The sequence below is a fragment of the Chelon labrosus genome (genome assembly GCF_963514085.1).
Source record: "Chelon labrosus genome assembly, chromosome: 9".
In the NCBI taxonomy this organism is placed as follows: Eukaryota; Metazoa; Chordata; class Actinopteri; order Mugiliformes; family Mugilidae; genus Chelon; species Chelon labrosus.
Window position 1 is genome coordinate 13,659,153 of NC_140359.1, and position 17,784 is coordinate 13,676,936.

Genomic DNA, 17,784 nt, shown 5'->3' on the forward strand with positions numbered 1-17,784 from the left:
GTGCCTGTTCAAAAGATCCCTCTTTATGCTTCACTCCATTTCCCTCTCTCCACTCCATTTCTCTGTTTTCCTCTCACCACTCTCGTTCTCTTTCATTGTCACCTCTCCAACTCGAAGCTCAAAGATATAAAACAAGCAGAGGAGCAACTGTGGTCCCTCTGTCTGCTTGGTGCCAGTGTGCTCTCTGACCTTAGCAATTTCCCACCCTGGCCTCCTTCCAGTTAACAGGCTAATGTGAATACAAGCCTAACCATTAGTCGAAGTCCACAGAGTAGATCTCTTTTGTGTATTCTTCATTTTTCATTCTGTGTTCCCCCTTCCCTACTTTGGGATTAGTAAATTGGCTTAATGTGTACAAGCTTGTTAGTTCTTTCTTCTGTCTCTCTCTCTGTGTGTCTATATTTCCCCCCCTGTTACTGTTCTCACCTCATTTGCCCTCCCAAGGTCAGGTGTCAGTGCCGGTGTCCTGCAAAACATTCCTGCTGAGCGCTACTGTGACGTGCCACTTGACCGTGTTCACTAAGCAACGCTTGTTTCCTGCGTTTCCCTCCTATTCACTGTCTTGGCGTCATGAGGCTAAATTGGATTTAGTGATTCAGTGGTAATCTGCTAAGTTAACTGATGCTCCATCCACCACAAGGGAAGGCGAGGGAAGGGAGCCCGATGAGGAGGTGGGCACTCAGTTCTTATCCAGGAGCTGCCTGGCACTCATATGGGACGGGGGCGGGTGTGAGGAAAAGTGGGGGGTGATGGCGGCAGAGGGGGGATTGAGGGAAGGCAACTTGTGCTGTTGTGTAGGAGGAGGTAGAGGAAGCAGGAATTAAAAGCGATGGGGAACGAGGCTGGCTCGGGTGGGGAGGCACCAACACGGGGCTAAGCGGCAGCAGAACCTCACCTCAGGGAGTGTTGGCTGGTGCTGGGAGCCAAAAGCAGGGATTAAATGTTCAGGACACAGGCTTAATCTTAGTGTTAATGTTACGTAAGGCCTAAGGTGTTGCCCCAGCGGGTGTTGACATTGAGACATTCAGCTCAGATCAGTGGGCTGTGGGAGGAACGAGGAGGAGGTGGAGGCCAGGAGGCAGGGATCATGGAGGTAACGCCTCCTTGTTTGGAGCGATGCCCGGGCTGGGTAGTGTCGACTACAAAGACTGGGAGGGGATGACGCTGTCAGCCTGTGATTGAGGTACGCCGGCTTGATTGATATCCTTGTCTGGCTGTCTTGTGCCAAGCGCCTTAGTGCTGGCTTGTAATCCTGGTTTGTCTGACAACATCGTTTTTTGTTTTCTTCCAGAGGGCAGCTCTTTGTTTTTCTGTCTATGGATGGGTGTGTTTGTGCAGAGCAATGCTAAAATGTTTTGGATAGCCTCTTCAGAGCTGCCACAGAGTTATTTTAGATCTTGTTATTATTGTGATGGCGCTGTTCGGCTGTTGTCCTAACTGCCAAATGATGCATTTATGTTCATATCTCAGTCCCTCCATAAGTGGGTGTATTCCAAACCATCATCTCAGGAAGTTTTTTTTTTGTCATGCATTTCATCATTGTTAAGACTGCATTGTCCTGCTTTGTTTTCCGTTTTGTGTGAGGGAAGTTTTTGGCAGACAGTCTTAGAAAATACATAAGAATCAATGTTGTGTCTTAAAAAAATGATAATATTTACTAAATCTGAGTCTGAAGGCCCACACCATTGTGCTGTCTTGGTGTTAACCAAATTCAACTAAACAGTACTGTAATATAAATGTTGCGCACGGCCTGCATTTTCTGCAGCCCGTGCGAAGATCTACTGTTATGTGCTACTGCTACAGGCCTTGGTCTGTCACTAAGAGCAACAGCATGCCTGGATGTCTCTATTACTGGCTTTCATTATCAATGTCCCACTCACACACAACACAAAAGGTCAACTGAGTAGCAAGGCTCTGGGCTCAACTCGGGGGGTTTTGATCTTTCTTGCGCATCCCCATGCATGTTACTCAATAAATACATGGATTCAGGTTAGGGGGAAGATGAATAAAAGGGAAAGGAAGTGCATTACAATGTGCAGGTATGTGTGCGGTAGTGTGCAAAGGAGAGAATATGAGAGAGTGAGGAGAAGAGCAAGGGTTTTTTTTTGAGAAAAGAGAGAGAGAGAGTGATAGAGAGAGAGACTGAGACTGACATGTCTTTTGGTGAAGTGGTGTCGTCTTCCACATCAATGTCTGATGTGTGTGCTGCCAGGTGCCGGAAATCTGGTTCAGAAAGGAGAGAAGAGAGAAGAAGGGGAAAGTAGAGAAAAAAAGGCAGGGTAGATGGAGGATTTTTTTTTTTATGTGACGGCGCTGACAGCTCCCCTGCATTGCACTGAGCTTAAATAATGGGATGCTCATTTGCATAACGAGGGACGTTATCACCTCTACTGTCAAAAGAAAACACAACAACAGTTCTTCTGCTCCTCCCTGAGATAGATTGGGTTGGCCTACTTTAGCACTCTGGAGAGATGCACTGGAGCTCTGGCATAGCCAAGCTCACACAAGAGCAACACGCAGGCGCGCACACACGCACACACACATACGGACAAATAGTCACTCACTCATGCAACTTTTTGGCTGCAGCTTTCTTCCCCGTACATGCAGTCCAGCACATCAGCTGCTGGCCTCCACCCCTGAAACACAGGTACACACACACACACATATCCAACATTGCGCGCACAAGTGCTGCTCAGAGGATCCCGCTGACGTGCAACGTCTCCAGCTGGATTAAGTTGGTCTTGGAATTTTGTTTGATTTTTATCTTTAAGAAACATCCCTTTGCTGTGTTTCAAAAGATCACTCCTGGCACTTTGTTTTTTTGTCTTTGCATTGCCAGAACATGGCAAGACTGAGCCTAGTTTTTACATCTGTATTCTATCCTGAAGCTCACATCTGCCATTTTAGAGATGAGCTACAGATAGAGTTGAAAAAAAAAAAAGTTGTGGCTGGCGGTTCCACTGTCAATACAGTGCAGTTTCATGGGAAGAAACAAAATGTATTTCTCAGTCTGGAGGTAATGTTACAGTGTTGGTGATTAGAGCGTTTAAGTTAGCGGCACTTCCAAAACACTGTCAAACTCTCTGTGAACGAGGCGAGATCCTGACAGCGCTGTCTCCTCTCATAGTCGGTGCCTGGGTGGAAAGAAAAAAAAAAAAATGCAAAAACTGATTTGCATGATATCGACAGTGAAAAACACAGCAGTTCTCACAACGTTGTTGACAGATTCTTTGTCTTTCTTCACCCTCCCTTGTGGCTGCCATGATGCCACTTTTATTATTTTTTTTCTCTCTCAGTATTTTGCCATATTTCATTTCATTTAATGCTTACTCTCTCCCCACCCCTCCTTTCTGTCTTGCAGGTACAGATGCTGGAATCTTTGAGTTGATTGGAACAAATAGAAAGCAGAAAAAAAAGGCAGATAAAAGAAGAGCGGAAGAGCGACGAGAAAGAGGAGAGAGAAGAAGAAAGAGGAGAGGGAAGAAAGCTTAAAGTTCTTTAGAAAGAGGAGAGAAAGAAAGCGACGGGGACGATGGGGAGGAAAAAGATTCAGATCACGCGGATTATGGATGAACGCAACAGACAGGTAAGTCCCTGGGGGATGGGAGGATGGATGAGTATGAGGATGGGGGAGAGAAGGGGTTGGAGGAGGGAGGAAGGAGAAACACCCTACACCCCACATAGCCCTCAACAATGAAGGTCTTCTGGGAGTCTGGGCAATATGTGAACCGGGGGACAGACAAGTGCATGCAGGGAAAGCACAGTTATTGCTTTGGGTGGAAGAATTCCACTCGCTTATAATAGCATGTTTGTTTCTCTTCAGTCGAACAAACCAGCTTGCACGAGGAGCGCATTTCCTAAAATGGATTTACATGAAAATATCTGTAATTTTAAAAATCCATTCTGCATATCACCGAGCAGCCTGACACACCCAGGCCCTCACACCATGCCACCCAGTTTAGCACTCTGCCAGTGGAATATTACCGGGCAGAGGGTGGTAGCACTAGAGAGGCAGGGTGGGGGGAAATAAAAACAAACAACCAAACAGAGATGAGATGGTCTAGAGTGACACACTGGGAAACAAACACTGAAAATACACTTTTCTTGGGACTAAATCAGTAACTGCTGGGCTCCTGTAACTTTCCTCCATGCAGCTCAAAATATACACAATTAAACAAGTTATACGCAGTATCCTGGAAAATGAAATCAGATCTAATAACAATGGAATCCTTGCAAGACACCTTTGAACAACAGCTGGCATTACTTGAAACAGACACATAATAAAAGTGTGGACAGCATGATTCAAACAGACGCTACCGTCTGTGGCAGGAAATAGATAGAGACAGAGCTCCCTTACTGCCCTTGAGGCCGACAATCGATCACTTCCTGTGGCACAGCTGACCACTGACACTCTGTCAGCTTCCTGGCAGCCCAATTGGATCCATACGCTGCTAACGTGGCCTCTGGATCACGGGTCAAACACATAACACCAGCGCACACGGTTCCGAACACAAGGCTCGTCTCGTCGCGTTTGAGACGTCTTTATTGTGTGACATCCTCAATAATGCTCCAGAACCATTTGACAGCGCACTTCATCAAACAGTCATTTGCGGCCAGTTCAGAGTGACATTAAAAAGCTCGATGAATTGATTGGGCCATGCTGGAGGGGTAATTGAAGCAGATTTTGACCCTTGTCATGACCGATCTTGAGTGTGATTGTAAGTAACGAGAAGATTCTGAGACCGGAGTGCGAAAGTGGGTGCACATCACTGAAGCCACTCCTGTAATCATCATTTTACTGCGTACTCACCCTTTAAAGTCACAGACACAGCACAGAATATACAGCATGTACATAAATAGCAGTATGAAAAAAGCAGAGAGGATGTTTGACAGTCTATGGTCATATTCAAATTTATGTATTTGTTAGTAAAAGACATGCAGGGACAGAGACACAGAGCGAGAGCAGGGAAGAGGTCATAGAGTTTTAGACGAGAACTAAAACTATCGTGTTGCAGCAGCACCCACGCTTCCCCCTTACTGTTATCTCAGCCCTCGTCTCTCATCCCACCTTAGACCGGGCCTGCAAGTTGCACCAGGCTCTCCGACTCCTGAGAATAAGGAGGGGAAAAAGGGAGACAGGAAGGACACCTGAGGGGAATCGATGCCTGAGATATCCGGGCTTTACTTACAAGGAGAGGAGGAGGAGGAGGAGGAGGCAAGACGGAGAAGAAAGAGGAGAGAGAAGAGGGTTCACGGAAAGGGAAATCAATGCATCAATGGATTTTGTTGTTTTGATCTTTAAAATGATAGATCACTCGTTTAGTTGTTGTTCTGCCGAAATAACAGTCCCTCCTGACATGATATCATCAAGTCATGTGGACGGCACCACATGCTCCGCTGAGCAAATGACATTCGGTGTCATTCAGCTCACAGCCTAAATAAGTGACATCACCTCGTTTGAGGGGGCGGACATCACAAGACAGACACAGAAACTTAAATTTTTCTTCTTTAAAGAAAAAAAAAAAAAAACGGAAGCTTTGGTTTTGCATATTTTCACTTCCTTTTTGAGGAAATGTCCCAAAACCGAAGCCAAATAAACACCAGATGACTATGTATAGAGTTGATTTCACCCTCACATTCTTTACATACTTTTACTATTAAATGTCAGAGAAGTTTTCTTGAAGCTCTTCTGTATACTTAATGTGATTTTATACTGATATTACTTGGCACGATAAGAGCTTGCACTGTTGCATTTGAACAACAAAACATTTGTACGATTCGTTTTTTCCGTCCAAAATAGAAACAGAATCTATTTTAACATTCCCCTGCTTCTCACACACTTCATAATGCGGCCCTTTTTGGAGTGGCACCACTCTATGGGGCTGTCAGCGCTACCTTGCCACCTACAATGCTGAACTGCCTCCCCGCTCTTGCCCTCTGTGCAGTAGCAGCATCATATTGGGCACAGGGCCTGGCTCTCTCTGGGCGGCCACTTTGGGCTGCCACCCCCAGGCCCCGAAACACTTCCCCAGAGCAGTGGCAGAAGGGCCAGGCCTCCCTGGCGTTGACTGGCTGCCCGGAGCTCCGGACAGTGGGCAGCAGTGTGTGAGCCCTGGCTCCAAGCCTCCCGACCACTCAGACCCTCTCCCAGCCTCGGGCACATGAAAGGGCCCCCTGTGCCATAAACTCATGGGCTGTACACAGAGAGCAGACTCTCTTGATCCACACGCACACAGATAGGCCGGCACACACACCTACAGCACAAGATTCGCATACGGGCGCGCGCGTGTGTGAGGACACGTACTGTCATAGACTTGGAACTATAGCAGATAATACACTCGGACACATATTCAGATTTTGCGTTTAGTGTCTTTGTTTATGTAGCACAGACAAATGCCTGCTTGTATTCACATCTAAAACACATCCATCTCACTGGAGTCCGTCTTGGGGATCGACTAATTTACTGCAATTGGCTCTAATTAGTGTTACCTCTCCAGCCAGTACGCTCGGAGGGCTTAATTTAGGAGGACTTGTTTGTGTGAATCTTTGTGTGTGTGTGTGCGTGTCTTTGTGTGGGACATGTGGATTCCAAGGGGGAAGGGACCCAGGGCCAAAGGTTAAACATGGATCAGGTCATCAGCGACAGGAAGTAAACCAACAGGATCTAACTACTCCCACAAACAACAGTCACACCAACGCATACTCGGCTGGGAAAAGATAAAAACATAAATGTTTTTGCGTCTCCCCGCACATGCCGCCTCTCTTTCCTCGCCATGCGAGCTGCAGCGCTGCAGCTGAAATAAGGGGTCTTTTTGTTTCTACGACAAAGCATTCTTCCCTCCAATCAACAGCACTGGGGTGAGAAAATGTGTGAGTGAAATTAACAGCAGGAAAATAATGAGGCCCACAGGGTAGCTCCTCACCCCTGCACCCCTCCTCTAATTCCCTGTTTCCCACCTTCTACCATCTCCTCCTTTTACCACAGCGAGTGGCACTCCTCTCCGTCGTATGCTCGGCGCTGCGAGACCTCACCTGAAAAGGGCTCGCTAAGCTCTCACCTCTCTCCCTGATGCAATGTTTTTTTTTTTCTGGTTTCTCAACTTGTTTTTTTTTTGTTTCGTTTCCCGTCTGCACGTTCTTCACGTTGTTCATTGTGCTCTCTCACTTCACTCTAATTGTTTTCCCCTTACTATAAAGTCTTAATGGTTTGTCTAGCTTTCGCTCTTTTCTTGTACTTTCTTTCACCCAGCGGACTCATTCCATGGGGCTGTTTATTTACCAGGTGGAATAGTTTTGAAATTTTACCAAAAACTTATCAAATACTACACAGATACATGGGAAAAAAATCTAATTATGAAACTGGGTTTGCTCAACTAGTCTGGAGGCCTGAGTAATCTGCGGGTTGTTTACATGTTCTCTGCACATATAATGAATTTTATTTTTTATACGGTCTGTGTGAAAATCAATTCAAACCAGGTGGTTCTTCTTGAGAAAAAAGTATTTTTTTTCAGTGCAAAAAGTGAAAATCAGCCTTAGTGTCAGACAAAGGTTTCCACCCTAAATGAATGACAACAGAGTTATTTTTACCCTCCTGACCACTAACTTGGAGTGGAATGTAACATCCACTTTTATTTTTGTCAGTCGGTATAGCCTTGTTCAGTTGCGGCTTTCAGCTTAAACAGGAACGTGCGGAAGTGCGCTGTACTGAAATGTAATTACCAGCTCTGGCATAAAAAACATTCAAAACTGCCATGCATTTTAGGACACGTATAACTAAAAATGGTACAATTAAGACACCTGTTGGTTTTACGGGTTAGTGTTTAGCTAAATTGGACGCTTTTAATACAGACACAGAATGAAGAAATGTTTGGAGGCTGCTGCCTCCTGTTCTGCAGGATGAATGCGCCCTGGAAAGGGATGATAAGAGGGGTTTTGAGGAGGGAGAAGAGCATAGCATATATTAGAGGTGGGACAAAGCCTCTTTTGTCGTAATGCCACTCTTAACAGCTTCTTTGGCTGTGAGGCAGAGTTCAGGCCAAGGTCTTGCGCTCCTCTTATTCCTTTGCGTAAGCCCATGTCTTCCTGCTTGGCTCCTGACAATGGGATAAGTGTTTGTCTCAAGACAAATCGTGCTGCTCCATAGGTGACTGACATCTGTGTGTGTGTGTGTGTGTGTCTCCACACAGCCATGTTTGGTTTGCTAACCAGCAGTTTTTTTGGTGCCTGTCTCTCCACTCCTCCTCTTCCTTCACCTCCTCCTCCCCCAGGGAAGCAGGCAGGAGGTGGGAAGCAGAAGCGAAGCCATTGTGAAGGGGAAGCCACTGGCCTCTTCCTGTTATGAGAGGAAATGCATACAAATGTGCTTCCTGTGCGTCCGCCCCCTCTTTTTTCCCCTCCTCTTCCCTCCCGTCTTTCTCTCGCCCATGTGGCAGAGAATCAGCCTCTGTCCCTCCTTTCTCTGTGTCCGTCTGTTTATCCTGGGTGTTTTTCTCCTCATTTGCCAAAAGGAAATGTGACAGGTCAATTGTACAGAGCAGAAAAGAATTCCTTTTTTATTTACGATTGATTTTTTTTTATTGGGGATTTTGAAGTGATAGCATACATGTAATTACATAGAAAGCATACAGAAAGAAAAGTACAAAGAGACAGAAATGTACAAAGTGCAAAGAAATAGGGGAGGTGAAAGTAACTTGGGTAAATGTTTACAGGGGTGAGTGTCTGGATGCATTTGTGTGTGCATCTGCGTTGCATTGCATGCATCTAAATCTCTCATGGGATTGAGTTGTGGAGGAGGATAGGGGTGAACGAATAAGTTGTGTATTGCTATGAGTCTACAGTGTGTAGATGTGTATTCCCTATGCTCTATGAGCCCAACTGTGTCTTTTCACAGTATATTACACAGTTTAGTTCCCTATGCTACCAGATAAATACAAGTAGATTTGAGGTCATAGGAGAGTTTGAGTTTGTTTTCTTTTCCTTCATATCTCCCAAATTTTGAAGCATAATTGTGGTCTATCTCTTATTGTTGCCAAGAGCTTTCTTATAATTGAGTGATCTCTTAGAAGGTTAAGCTGTTGCGATTTGAATGAAATAATTTTCCACTGCAGATGGAAAACCCAACCGCTTAACACTGAGACGTCGCTGAGATTCGAGAGCTCTCCTCACAAACACAGGTTAACGCTTTTGCCTCTAACCATTTCACGTGAGCACGCACGTACTTTCTTAGAAGCCCACGGTGACACTTCGAAAGTCATGTGCCCCATTATGCCCCCTTGGTTTAAGTCTTCAGCTCACAGATGGCTAAAAACGGTCTCAAATTTTTTTTCCTGTGTGTGTGCTTTTGTGTGTGTACTTTCACACCCTGGTTACCAATATACTGTGAAAAGACACAGTTGGGTTCACACTCACACACTCAAGCTGGTCCGTTTTACCAGTGTGCACAGTGCTGTAATGTCATGCTCTCAGTTTTTAACATAGTGGTGTGTCTAACAGCACCCACTGACCACGGAAACAAAGATTACACCCACACTGACATATGGGTGGTTAGCAATAAGTTTTTTGGGTTAACAACAAAGACATGGGACTCATTCAGGAAAATAAATCAATATTCATCTTAATCCTAAAGCTATACACAAGCTTCACAAATACCAGTGCTTTAAAACTATTCTAATAATGTACAAGAAGAGAAATTGTTTAATAGTCTTGCATTGATTGTGCTGCTTAAAAACAAGTTTTTTAGTGTGTTATTAGTTAATAAACATGACTTTTTATTAATGGCAAACTCACTGTTGTATCATTATCAAAAAGCTGTAAATGTGTGATGATCAGGTGCGCCATTCAGAGGATCTGTTTTTAGCCACTCGGGCAGAACAGTAGCTCCTCGAAAACAGGCCCAGAGCCCCGGTTTACAGCTGCTGTGGGGGGGCCGCGAGAGCTGTTTTGAGCTTAGACAGGAAAGGCCAGGCCAGTGGTGAAATCATCAGCTTGGATGTCAATGGGCTAAAAGGGGTCACATGATTACATCATGTGAGGCCGCGAAGGCGCCACAGAGTTAACTTGAGCACCGACATCGAATGTAAAAGAAACTGCATAGCGGAGGTGCAGTACAAATTAGCACATCCCACGTGATGTTTGCACCGGTATTTACCGTCGAGGCCGCATTCAAGCCAACTGTCTTTTAAAATGTGTGTGTTCAAGCAAGCAATGTACAGCAGATATGCCTGTATATTTATGGATGTATGTGTTGGTGATATATGTGCTTTGGAGGTAGCAGGTTGTACGTGTCAGGTGGAGATATGGGGGTGTGGTGTGATATTCATGTAGGTGTTATTGTTTGGTCAGTTAAGGCTTTTCATAATCACACTCATTTTCTTCCTGTGGTGTTGTTAAAGTCAGTCTACGTGTGAATTATAATATGTGGGAAATGCTGCTCCTCATTTAAAGTGTGAGGCACAAGACAGCTTTGATTGGATTTAGCTCTTCTTCATGCTGAAACGAAAACCGGAGAATGCGCGTCTTCCAAATTGCTCGTCGCGCTGGTGTTTGTTTGCGCGCGTAGTTGTGCTGATGTTTGAGAGTGTTCCACCGTAGCAGCTCTGAGAGACTTCTGAGAGTCACACCCAGCCCGCCGTGTGTGCCACGTGCCACCTTCGGAAACATTAATGGCCCCAGCAGAGACGGGGACTGAACGGGTGGGTGATAACGGAGCTGGGCCGGCAGCTAGCTCTGTCCTGCGTCTGCCCCTTGTGCCCCTTGCATCAAAACACCAAGGGAAGACAACACTCTACATGTCCTGTTCCTGAATAGTGTGCTTTGACCTTATGTTCTACAGTCCTGTCGTCTTATTTACTCGCTCATGCACAATTTGTACCGTGGCCCCACTGCTGTAAGGCTGGCAGACCCCTTTAGGGTGCTCACGCTTCAGCCGGGGACGTCACGGCTCAGTGTGGGTTGAATATGACAATTAATCTTATTGTCACAAGATGCCTTTTGATCTTACACTGTAAGAATGAGGCTTGTTTTTTTTTTTTTCACATCGCAGTGTGACTGTGTAAATGTCAGCATGGTATTTAGAGCCCAGGGGAGTGCTTTCTCCTTATGTCGTCGGTGAATCAGATGAGTGTTTGTGCCGAGGTACCGAGCCTGACATTGCATACACACCGGTTTGTCAGGAGTTGTCCGCTGTTCGTGTCTCTGGTTACAGCCTCTGTTGTCTGACAGATAGCTCGGCATGATGCGGTGACATCACTGGAAAACTTTTATTATTATTTTTAGGGGTAGAGTTGTGGGGTGGGGGTTGGGGGGGTCCAGGATATGGCAGTTCATGCAAGGTTTTACCCACTCTTAGTGGAGAGGGAGATGGAAAGAAAGACGCGAGGGAGGGGAGGAATTGTTTGATATTCAGTTTCCCTGGTGCATCCTGGGAGATATGATTTCAGGAAACCCAAAACTATCAATCAATATCTATTCAACCCTATCTCCTCTTTCAGTTGTAAAGAGAAAATGTGAAGGGCAATATGTGATAGAGGAATGCCAAAAATCTATTCATGCATTACCACACATAGATATCTATTCTTTGAAGGCTTTCTTTGTGAGCGCCTTTATCCTTACAGCAACGGTCTTTATTATCGTGTTCAAAAGCATGTATTCCTTCTACATTCACTCTGCTTTTTTTTTTTTTTTTTTTGGCCCACTTAAGTGTCAGAAGAGAATAGGCAAACATGCAGTTAATCAACAAACTGAGATCATTAGCTACCAGCTGGGCGCAGTTCTGGCAGTATTTCCTCCCTGTAAAAGCTTTGTCAATACAGATCTCCAATGTAAATAACACACAGAGTCGCTGAAGAAAATAAAAGAAATTTCAATAAAAACACGCACAATCGCTCGGCTGCCAGTGGCACATTTTCTATTTTTTTTTCTCCCATACAACTGAAGAGCTCGCACACATGGCTTGGAAACGAAACCAGGTGCAGCTCGCTGGAATTAACTCACTTTCACTGCTCTAGTTTTGATCCAAACAATAGAGGAATAGAGGCTGCTCTATTTTGACAATGTGGGCACTTGTGGTATGCCCGTGTTACCAAAGGCACCGGTCCTGGGCCTCACGCACACGCAAATGCACTTGCACATACAAACAGAGAGGGACAATTCTTGTGGTTTAAGTTGAACGCATTGTCACTATCTGAGCACTCCAACAACTTCAATGACCTGTTATTCACTTTGTGAGGGAGTTAATTGGGCAATGCAACTGAACAATGTGTGTTGCAACCTATCTATCTATCTGCATATCTCAGCTAATTTTTTTAAATGAAAATACAATATATTTTTTTATGCAAAAGCAGGAGTGAGACAGTGCGCACAAGTTAGCTTGACATATGTTCCATGCCAAGCCTCTGTGTGCTTTGATGTACAAGCAATAACTGATCATCTTTACCGTTATCTGACTGAGACAGAGTATTTTCAGTTCCTTAAATGTGAGCCCAGCTTCTTTTTTTCCTTTTTCCTGGTATAGTGGACGGACTTTTACAGTTAGGGGGTGTTGAACCATCAGCAGACTTTACTTTCCTTTAATGCTGAGACCTAATCATTTTAAGAGGAAAAATCCATGACATCAGAGTTCTATAAATTCCATCATTTCAACTGAACGGGTCCAGGGTGGGGGATTTTTTGCTTGTTGTTATAATTAAATTACAGCCACATGTAACATAAGTTGATTTGATTTCAAGAGTGCCACTGAAACATGTGTTTTAATGTATATGTGAACCCTACAACGCTATTCCTCATGCGCTATCTTTTCTTTTTTCCCTTTTCTTTATTACCCAGGTGACATTTACAAAGCGAAAGTTTGGCCTGATGAAGAAGGCATATGAGCTGAGTGTGCTCTGTGACTGTGAGATTGCCCTGATCATCTTCAACAGCACCAACAAGCTGTTCCAGTATGCCAGCACAGACATGGACAAGGTCCTGCTTAAATACACCGAGTACAATGAGCCCCATGAGAGCAGGACCAACTCTGATATTGTGGAGGTAAGTTACAAGAAAACACAGACGGCACGCGTGCACGCGCACACAGATGCACGGTAGCACACACGCATGCCCAGACACGCACGCTCATGCAAACGCACAACCAGACAGATGGTTACAGCATTTGTGACTCATTCAGCAACCCTTACTTCTCTCTTTTAGTCTTCACACCTAGCATAGTGTAAGAAATAATTGCTCCCATAGTTTGTCAGTCGTCCCCAATGGTTCAGTACCAACATGGATCACTTTTAGAAAATGTATTTTAAGACTCACAACATGTCATTAATTTCGAGAAAAGACATTTATTTAAATTGTCCCCTTGTGTTGTTTGTACTTAACAGCATAAAAGCGGTAGCCTATCATTGATCTGGGCCTTTCAGGCTGTCGCCTGTGGGGTGTAATCACAATCCCCTGCCCTTGGTGTCTTGTCACCATTGATGTGTCCCTTAGAGGAGGATGTTGATCTGACTTGCTTTGGACACATGTCGCTAGAGTGGCTCAAGGCGATGTTAAACACCACTGTCAACCCAGCCAGCAGGCAGGTAGATAAAGCCGGAAATGACGCTGGCACCCTCCTGGATCCTTAAGCTCTCAACGTGAAACTGTTATGCAACATTCACGCTGGAGCTCTGACAGACCTGGTGGGCCACGCACACAGACATGAATGCATTCGTGCAGAGTTTATCCCTTTCTCCCCTTTCCCCTCTCTCTCATTTACACTTATACCATGCTTTCACACTTAGCTGTGTCAGGCCCCCAACGTAATACTGAATGATTTTCAAATGTCACAGACTCTATATTCAGTATTCTTTAGGGAGTCCATCCAGGTTTACATTTAATCCTGTAATTTAACACGTTTGTCATTTAGCTTTAGAATGTTGTATGTGTTTCATGATTCAGACCGCACCAATGGCTCCATTTCACCCAACACAAATGAAACACCTAGTTTTTAAAATATTTTAAATTAATCTTGGACTTTTTTGCATCATGAAATAACACTAGGTACAACATAAATCATGTTAGAGGCTCAGCACTCACACATACTCTCATGTTTTGTGCTTCATGCATGCTCAGTTTGACACCTGACTGCAGCATAACATTCATTTGTTTGGTCAGCCCTGTATTAATTCATGCACAACGCCATAAATCTGTCGTTATGGGCTCAGCATTTAAAAAAACAAATGTTCGAAACAACTATACCAAAGAAAAAATGATGATCAATGAAACGCAGTGCATGAAAGCCACACAGTCCAATGGGCTAACACTGCCTGCATCAAACAACATGGGACATATTTTCATATCTTTTCGTACAGGTGTTTCTTGACTTGTTGACAGCCCATGGGTGAACATTCACCTGCTATTCAACCCAGCACCCTGCACCTGACTGCAAACTTTTTGAATTCTAATAACAAATGTCTTTGGCTTATAAGATTTTCCCATCCCATCCAAACATTGAATCTATTGCATTATATCGCAAACTTAAGTGGTTCGCTAAAGTCATTATTGCTTTTACTCCACTGCCATTTCCATTTGGTGCAGTCAGATATGTAGTGTGTTGATGTAGTTCGTACATTTAGTGATGCAGCACTCAACACATGAGTGACCTCGATGAAAGCAAGGAGAATGGACTCGGTGCATTATTGTATAGTAAGAGGCATAACAATGTATGCACTTTTGCAGTATGTGCTTTATTCCCTTACTATCATTAATTTAACTGAGGCTTTTTCAAATTATTAATGTTGCCAAGACTATAACGTAAGCTTGGTTATAATATGGTGTGCCGCAATAAAGCATTAAATAATCAGAAAACTGTTATGCATTTCTGATGTGTCAACAAAGATTTTGTTTGTTTGAATCTTGTTAGAAATACTTATTAATTACCACAGATTCTGGAAAATGAATCACATCCTATCCGGCACGAAAAACCATCCTCTGTGCCTCATTTCCCTGTAGTTCCTCAGTCACTGTATAGTGAGTGCATTACCCTGCCTCAGCTGAACCCATGAAAAGAGTTGTCACATGTTCCAGCAAGCGCTTGTGACGAGAGCTCCCTGCTTTGAAGCTCTCTTTTTAGCTGTGTCTCCATTAGAGAGCAGAGGATGGCTAACGTGTAAACAGCCGTGTCAGGGGAAGATGCTAAAGAGCCTAGTGGGGGAGAGTGCTGTGGAGCACTGCCTACAATGTGATCCCTGGAGGACTCAGGCTCTGCACTCTCTGAGCGACTCACAGCAGGAGAAATCGATCTGAAGGGGCCTTCAGCCTCAGCTGCGGCGTGCTAAAGGGATTGGCCACAGGGCTGACACTAGCACGTTTAGCATGGGCGGGAGGCGGGTGTGTGGAGAGGGAGAGGGGAAACGAGGAGAACAGGAGGGTTGGATCTTTCCCCACAAGCCCTGTGTGCTGCTGTTAAACGACGTCACAGGTGCAGGGACGTGGGTGGGTGGTTGAGTTTGGGAAGAGGCAGGAGCAAAGCGGACTTCCTGTTGAGATGATGCTGAGGAGGAGGTCAAGAACAAGATGAAGGGGTGACTTCAAGGGCAGGTGAAATGTAGGTTCCTCTGCAGGTTTCTCCACAGAGGTACAAGAAAATCTTAAATATTACATCTAAAATGTGTCACATCTAATTTCAAAAATGTTTTCAAAAGCTCACATCTTTACCAGCATACTGAAATGCATGCATCTATCTCCCTTTATTGCTGCTGTGCCTGAAGGTGTAGTGGGAGGAGAGACAGAGGTAGGGGAGCGGAGCTCAAAGTGTGGGCGGCTGGCATAGAGGCCTGCTACATTAGCAATAAAGCTCTATGTAATTAGCATGTCTTTGGTTGATAATTAGCGTTGTTGAGAGAGTGGCACTGAGAGCGTTGCACAGCCTCTCTAGCAACAGCATGTTTACAAGAGGCTGGAGGGCTTTTCTCTCTACCTCTCTCACCCTCCTTTTCTGTCTTTCACTTTTACATCTAGTTTTCCATTGAACATACAGAATCTCTAGGTTTTGATATCATCTTGACTCCATAGTCTGTGGGTCGGTGAGTGTATGTGTGTGAAACACAGAAATGTGGGGATAGAAAGCGAGAGGGCGAGAGAGAGAAGAGTGGTAAAGAAGGTCTGGATGACTCACTTGAAAACCATCTCAACTAGGAACGACACTTCTACAAATATATGTGAAACCAAAAGCCAAACAAAAGCAGATCAACCCCTCCTCTGAGGTGCTAAAACAAAAGAAGCACTGTTAATCATTATTATCCTTAGATTCATAATGGGTCCCACAATAATGTGCGAATACAGTGACAACTTGAAAAACTGAGGACATGTTTTTTTTTTTAAATAAATGTTTTGAATACTTTAATTTAATCCTTCGGTCATCAGCTATTACGTACACAAGTTACAAGCCCATTTGATTAATGTTAAGTGTTCAAAGAGACGTCTAAGCTCCTCTAGGCTCTCTCAGCTTGATAAAAGCAAACACGGAGGCAGATCCTCCATCACTGGATGTCCATGCAGGGTCCAAGTGTGTCGTCCTGGCAGGTCTACTGCACACTCTGAGCTTGGCTCCAGATAAAACAGTCAAACATGCAGATAGATTTCCTATACTCACTGTCTGCCAGGCCAGTTTCCTGGACATGTGAACGGCATTAGAGGAGAAATGGTAAGCTATGTTGGGAAATGACAAGAGAATAGATCCATCTCTCCCTTTTCCTCTTGTTTTCTTCCTGCTTAAGAACAATCACTTTGAGCTGTTATTGGTGATTTATTATTCCAGTATGGGGGTTGTTAATTGCAATAGCACATGAAAGAGGCCTTTCTTTCCCCTCCCGATGATTACAGATCTAGCCCAAACCTAAGCGGCGTTGGCTGGCTCTCGCTGTGATTGAACGGCCCCAAATCCAACAACACACTTGGGCTTTGCCAAATCCCTGATCCACAATGTGCTTGTTTTCCCCACTGCCGAAACAAAGAATGCAGGTTTGTGAAACAACTAAAGGGTTAGTGAGTGTGGGGTTATAGGGAGATATATACCCTCACTGCCTGGAGTAAACCCGTGTAGAGGGAATATTTGTGCGTACTGCGTGTACATACACCATATAATGTATAGCGCTTACATGCACACACATATTAGTGTGTTAAGCTTTTGTAATTGTGTTCCCTCAATGGCTGCACTGCATGGTCTTTGTGTATATGTCCATACACGGTGACAGTCGCCTCAAACCCTGCAGAGACCGCGGCATTGTGATGACCTCAGTCAGAACCTCACGCTCCACTGCCATTGGCTCAAGTATCACATGGAACGGCACATGGCTCTTGGTACTGAGGTGACCTGCCTGCTTGCCTACCTGCCAGAGGAGAGCCCTTGGCCAATCCCATTTCCAGCAGATTAACCTAATCTTAAAGTTCAGATCATCCTGTAATCTTAAACAGCAGCAGCAGGGACCTGACTTCCCACCGATCCTCAACTCAGTCCTGCCACTTCTTCTTCTTTCTTTTTTTTCTCCTCCCCGTTCTCTCCCTCACCTATAGAGGGACGTATTGAATGAGAGGGGGACGGGAGGGACAGAGGGATGGATGAGTGTGAGAAGAGAAGGAGGGAGGGAAAGAGGGATGGAGGGAGGAAGGCTGGTAATTATTTCCAAAGGTCATTCTGTTAATGACTACCTGCTTGGCTAATGAGATTCAGCAAAGCTCCCTCACCATGTTTCACCCCGCGTATGTTTCACCCGTGTGCCGAGATGTGTGAGAAGCACAGGTGTGATTTCAGCCCAGTGA

At 44.8% G+C, this 17,784-nt stretch overlaps 1 protein-coding gene across 2 annotated transcripts in view; it reads left to right on the forward strand.

The window, feature by feature from the left end:
* Positions 1–17,784, forward strand: part of mef2cb (myocyte enhancer factor 2cb) — a 56,377-nt gene that overhangs the window by 17,998 nt on the left and 20,595 nt on the right. For both annotated transcript variants that reach the window (XM_084551943.1, XM_084551944.1), the window contains exons 2-3: positions 3,362–3,586; positions 12,823–13,026. In XM_084551943.1, coding sequence (XP_084408069.1) covers positions 3,533–3,586; positions 12,823–13,026 — 258 coding nt within the window. In that variant the 5' untranslated portion in view covers positions 3,362–3,532. The remainder of the gene's footprint in view (positions 1–3,361; positions 3,587–12,822; positions 13,027–17,784) is intronic.